Below are 6,000 nucleotides of genomic sequence, written 5' to 3'. Positions count from 1 at the left end.
ATATTTCTTCGAGAATTTCAACCAATCAGATGACCGCTTTCTTGGTGGTATTGGTTTGACTAAGTAACCTTTCGAAAGTGAAATAATGATTTTAAATACAGATGTACATAATTTTGGTGGTGGCTCCCATGATGGTGATCGCCAAAACATGTTTCACACTTAAAAGTTAAGAAATTTATTATGTATTGTGGTATTTTTAGAGATGAAACAAGATTCTCTGTACCAATCATCCCACAGTCTTGGTCCGAGAGTGTCAGGACCATAGGTAACAAAAGATAGGAAGAGTGGTAAACCCAGCACCATGGATCAGGGATGGTTCTAGAGGAGTGGTAAACCCAGCACCATGGATCAGGGAGGGCCCTAGAGGAGTGGTAAACCCAGCACCATGGATCAGGGAGGGCCCTAGAGGAGTGGTAAACCCAGTACCATGGATCAGGGAGGGCCCTAGAGGAGTGGTAAACCCAGCACCATGGATCAGGGAGGGCCCTAGAGGAGTGGTAAACCCAGCACCATGGATCAGGGAGGGCCCTAGAGGAGTGGTAAACCCAGCACCATGGATCAGGGAGGGTCCTAGAGGAGTGGTAAACCCAGAACCATGGATCAGGGAGGGCCCTAGAGGAGTGGTAAACCCAGCACCATGGATCAGGGAGGGTCCTGGAGGAGTGGTAAACCCAGAACCATGGATCAGGGATGGTCCTAGAGGAGTGGTAAACCCAGCACCATGGATCAGGGAGGGCCCTAGAGGAGTTGTAAACCCAGCACCATGGATCAGGGAGGGCCCTGGAGGAGTGGTAAACCCAGCACCATGGATCAGGGAGGGCCCTGGAGGAGTGGTAAACCCAGCACCATGGATCAGGGAGGGCCCTAGAGGAGTGGTAAACCCAGCACCATGGATCAGGGAGGGCCCTAGAGGAGTGGTAAACCCAGCACCATGGATCAGGGAGGGCCCTAGAGAAGTGGTAAACCCAGCACCATGGATCAGGGAGGGCCCTAGAGGAGTGGTAAACCCAGTACCATGGATCAGGGAGGGCCCTAGAGAAGTGGTAAACCCAGCACCATGGATCAGGGAGGGCCCTAGAGGAGTGGTAAACCCAGCACCATGGATCGGGGATGGTCCTAGAGGAGTGGTAAACCCAGCACCATGGATCAGGGATGGCCCTAGAGGAGTGGTAAACCCAGCACCATGGATCAGGGAGGGTCCTAGAGGAGTGGTAAACCCAGCACCATGGATCAGGGAGGGTCCTAGAGGAGTGGTAAACGCAGCACCATGGATCAGGGAGGGCCCTGGAGGAGTGGTAAACCCAGCACCATGGATCAGGGAGGGCCCTGGAGGAGTGGTAAACCAAGCACCATGGATCAGGGAGGGCCCTGGAGGAGTGGTAAACCCAGCACCATGGATCAGGGAGGGCCCTGGAGGAGTGGTAAACCCAGCACCATGGACCAGGGATGGCCCTGGAGGAGTGGTAAACCCAGCACCATGGATCAGGGAGGGCCCTGGAGGAGTGGTAAACCCAGCACCATGGATCAGGGAGGGCCGTAGAGGAATGGTAAACCCAGCACTATGGATCAGAGAGGGCCCTAGAGGAGTGGTAAACCCAGCACCATGGATCAGGGAGGGCCCTAGAGGAGTGGTAAACCCAGCACCATGGATCAGGGAGGGCCCTAGAGAAGTGGTAAACCCAGCACCATGGATCAGGGAGGGCCCTAGAGGAGTGGTAAACCCAGCACCATGGATCAGGGAGGGCCCTAGAGGAGTGGTAAACCCAGCACCATGGATCAGGGAGGGCCCTAGAGGAGTGGTAAACCCAGCACCATGGATCAGGGAGGGCCCTAGAGGAGTGGTAAACCCAGCACCATGGATCAGGGAGGGCCCTAGAGGAGTGGTAAACCCAGCACCATGGATCAGGGAGGGCCCTAGAGGAGTGGTAAACCCAGCACCATGGATCAGGGAGGGCCCTAGAGGAGTGGTAAACCCAGCACCATGGATCAGAGAGGGCCTTTGAGGAGTGGTAAACCCAGCACCATGGATCAGGGAGGGCCCTAGAGGAGTGGTAAACCCGGCACCATGGATCAGGGAGGGCCCTAGAGGAGTGGTAAACCCAGCACCATGGATCAGGGAGGGCCCTAGAGAAGTGGTAAACCCAGCACCATGGATCAGGGATGGCCCTAGAGGAGTGGTAAACCTAGCACCATGGATCAGGGATGGTCCTAGAGGAGTGGTAAACCCAGCACCATGGATCAGGGAGGGCCCTGGAGGAGTGGTAAACCCAGCACCATGGATCAGGGAGGGCCCTGGAGGAGTGGTAAACCCAGCACCATGGATCAGGGAGGGCCCTAGAGAAGTGGTAAACCCAGCTCTATGGATCAGAGAGGGCCTTTGAGGAGTGGTAAACCCAGCACCATGGATCAGGGAGGCCCTAGAGGAGTGGTAAACCCAGCACCATGGATCAGGGAGGCCCTAGAGGAGTGGTAAACCCAGCACCATGGATCAGGGAGGCCCTGGAGGAGTGGTAAACCCAGTACCATGGATCAGGGAGGCCCTAGAGGAGTGGTAAACCCAGCACCATGGATCAGGGAGGGCCCTGGAGGAGTGGTAAACCCAGAACCATGGATCAGGGAGGGCCCTAGAGGAGTGGTAAACCCAGCACCATGGATCAGGGATGGCCCTTGAGGAGTGGTAAACCCACTGTGAGCACCATGGATCAGGGAGGGCCCTAGAGGAGTGGTAAACCCAGAACCATTGATCAAGGAGGGCCCTGGAGAAGTGGTAAACCCAGCACCAGTGTATAATCATCAACCGTACTAGCAGGTTAAATATGACACCATAAATTTTCAAATGTTCAGTGAAAATAGAGAATAAATAATTCAATAACAAACTGTTGGTCATGAAAAGTATAAGAAGCAAAGAACTAAGACTGTAAATCTAGTAGATAAAAAAAATGAATGTAACTTCTTGAAAGAATATAATTTTTTATTATTATATAGATGTTGACAACACCACCAACACTAATGGAACTGTAACTCTAAAGTCTTACCTCTGCCAATGTTTATCACAGGTGAAACAAAAAAGTCAACATTGGCCAATAAAGTGTCAGGAGGGTGCAACCATCTATCATGATTATATAACTTAGCAAAAAACGAATTTAGGTTATGTTACGATAATTAAATCAACTACATTTTGTAGTGTATACTTTCACTCTTCCAAAAAAAAAAAAATAATAATAATAAAAAAAAATATATATATAAACTAGAAAACGTTTGTAACTTACACTGTACGTAAGGCATACAAAAACAGCAATTTCTCCAAGTAGGAGAATCATTCCCTTGCCTTTAGGGAGTATCAATGTACAATCAAAAATGTTTTTACTTAACTTTAATGTACCCTGTACAATACACTTTACACTATATCACTAAACTGACATCACTATTGCACATTAATATGATGTACATGTCCTGTCATGCAAATCCCTAGAGCCCATTTGACTTATAAGTCTATAAAAACAACTTATCACTTGGTCCAGCCAAATGTTCCTGGTTTTAACCTGTATTCACAGGATATTTGAAATACACTCATGACATCTTACCGAAGAACCAATGTTTCTTGTGTTGAGTTACTGAACAACAGATCTTCACTACAGTTCAATAAACATCAGACCCAAGAATAAATTTCCTGTGGTAGGTAGCTCAACAACAGATCCACAAACTGTGACTCTGTTTGGGTTACTGAACATCAGACCCAAGAACCAACTTCCTGTGGTAGGTTGCTCAACAACAAATCTTCACTACAGTTTAATGATCATCAGACCCAAGAACTGGTATTTCTTGTCATGAGCTTCAGAATATTTCATCTACAAACTGACGTTTCCCTTTGGGTTACAGCTGAACATCAGACCCAAGAACTGGTGGTTCTTGTCATGAGTTACAGAATATTTTATCTACAAACTGATGTTTCCCTTTGGGTTACAGCTGAACATCAGACACAAGAACTGTAAATTTTGTTTGTTTGTTGTTGTTTACTAAACATTAGATCAACAGTGATGTTTCTCGCTGTGGATTACTGAAAAACGGACTCACAAGCTGTTGTTTCTCGCTGTGGATTACTGAAAAACGGACTCACAAGCTGTTGTTTCTCGCTGTGGATTACTGAGAAACAGACTCACAAGCTGTTGTTTCTCGCTGTGGATTACTGAGAAACGGACTCACAAGCTGTTGTTTCTCGCTGTGGATTACTGATGCTTACTGAACATCGATCCCAAGAACTGATGTTTTTCTTTATTGGTTATCAAACACCACATCTTGAAAACTATTATTTCTCTTTCTGGGTTACTGCACATCAGATCCTCAAACTGTTGTCGCTGCCTTTGTATGAGATATCATACATATATATCCAATCCAGGAAGTGTTGTTTCTCTCTTAGTCAGTATAAGTTGCTAACATCAAACATCAGAAATGTTTTTTTCTTTCTTTCAGACACTGGAGATGTTTCTGTCTATCAAATGTAAGAAAAGTTGTTTCCGCTTGTGTATAGGTTACTAACACACATCAGAACCCTTGTTTAAGTCAGACTCCAGAGATAATTCTGCCTGTGTCTTGGTTACTAACATCAGATTTAGGATATGCTTTATCTATCAACTGTCTGGGTTACTGAACAGCAAACCTTGCAGATGTCGTTTCCTGACCTTCAACCCACATCTTGGACATAACTTGTCTTTCTGTGGAGAAAAAATATTTATGTGATTATTGTCTAAAATAATATTTAAATCTACTTTCCTGCACACAAAATATTTTCAGAAGCACAATTTATATCCTTTCTCTTTTCCTGTATACAGAATATCTACAGATGGAGAGGATTCAACATTACCAGCCTTTTCTAATCTAGATGTCCCTTCACATCAATTATACTTATCTTAATACTAAAGTTTATTATCTATTAACTGGTGTGACTTGCCTCTGTCAAAACCAGTAATCATTTCTTATGAGCCAGACAATGTTAGTTGTACATCTCCTACACCATGTAATTTTTTTTTCTCCTTGTAGGTGATGGTTGGATACATGATTAATTATATAATATTCTACCTACCTCAAACACCTTTTTCCAGCAGCGGAAGCAACAGACATGAAGACAGGCAGATTTGAAAGGTGCAGTGGCATCCTCATCACAGAGACAGCATATGTAGCCTGTCCAACATACAATATAACATTACAGGAAACCATTACATAGACAGCATATGTAGCCTGTCCAACAGACATTATAATATTACAGGAAACCATTACATAGACAGCATATGTAGCCTGTCCAACATACATTATAATATTACAGGAAACCATTACATAGACAGCATGTGTAGCCTGTCCAACAGACATTATAATATTACAGGAAACCATTACATAGACAGCATGTGTAGCCTGTCAAACTGACAATATAATATTACAGGAAACCATTACATAGACAGCATATGTAGCCCGTACAACAGACATTAAAATATTACAGGAAACCATTACATAGACAGCATATGTAGCCTGTCCAACAGACAATATAATATTACAGGAAACCATTACATAGACAGCATATGTAGCCTGTCCAACAGACAATATAATATTACAGGAAACCATTACATAGACAGCATGTGTAACCTGTCCAACAGACATTATAATATTACAGGAAACTATCACATAGACAGCATGTGTAGCCTGTCAAACAGACATTATAACATTACAGGAAACCATTACATAGACAGCATGTGTAGTCTGTCCAACAGACATTATAATATTACAGGAAACCATTACATAGACAGTATATGTAGCCTGTACAACAGACATTATGATATTACAGGAAACCATTACATTGACAGCATGTGTTGCCTGTCCAACAGACATTATAATATTACAGGAAACCATCACATAGACAGCATGTGTAGCCTGTCCAACAGACATAATATTACAGGAAACCATTACATAGACAGTATATGTAGCCTGTCCAACAGACATTATAATATTACA

At 44.8% G+C, this 6,000-nt stretch overlaps 2 protein-coding genes across 2 annotated transcripts in view; both read right to left on the bottom strand.

The window, feature by feature from the left end:
• Positions 1-253: 253 nt before the first annotated feature.
• Positions 254-2,699, bottom strand: LOC117326456 (collagen alpha-1(I) chain-like). Its single transcript, XM_033883204.1, has 2 exons — positions 2,688-2,699; positions 254-2,458 (listed from the first exon to the last, which is right to left on the bottom strand). The coding sequence occupies exons 1-2, from the start codon at positions 2,697-2,699 to the stop codon at positions 254-256; spliced, it is 2,217 nt and encodes a 738-aa protein (XP_033739095.1).
• Positions 2,700-2,957: 258 nt separating this feature from the next.
• Positions 2,958-6,000, bottom strand: part of LOC117325576 (regulator of telomere elongation helicase 1-like) — an 89,919-nt gene continuing 86,876 nt past the window's right edge. The window contains exons 33-34 of the mRNA XM_033881908.1: positions 5,081-5,178; positions 2,958-4,712 (exon numbers count right to left, since the gene is read on the bottom strand). Coding sequence (XP_033737799.1) covers positions 4,629-4,712; positions 5,081-5,178 — 182 coding nt within the window. The 3' untranslated portion in view covers positions 2,958-4,628. The remainder of the gene's footprint in view (positions 4,713-5,080; positions 5,179-6,000) is intronic.

The sequence above is a fragment of the Pecten maximus genome, chromosome 4 (assembly GCF_902652985.1).
Source record: "Pecten maximus chromosome 4, xPecMax1.1, whole genome shotgun sequence".
Classification (NCBI taxonomy): domain Eukaryota; kingdom Metazoa; phylum Mollusca; class Bivalvia; order Pectinida; family Pectinidae; genus Pecten; species Pecten maximus.
This window is presented reverse-complemented; position numbering and strand designations above follow the sequence as displayed.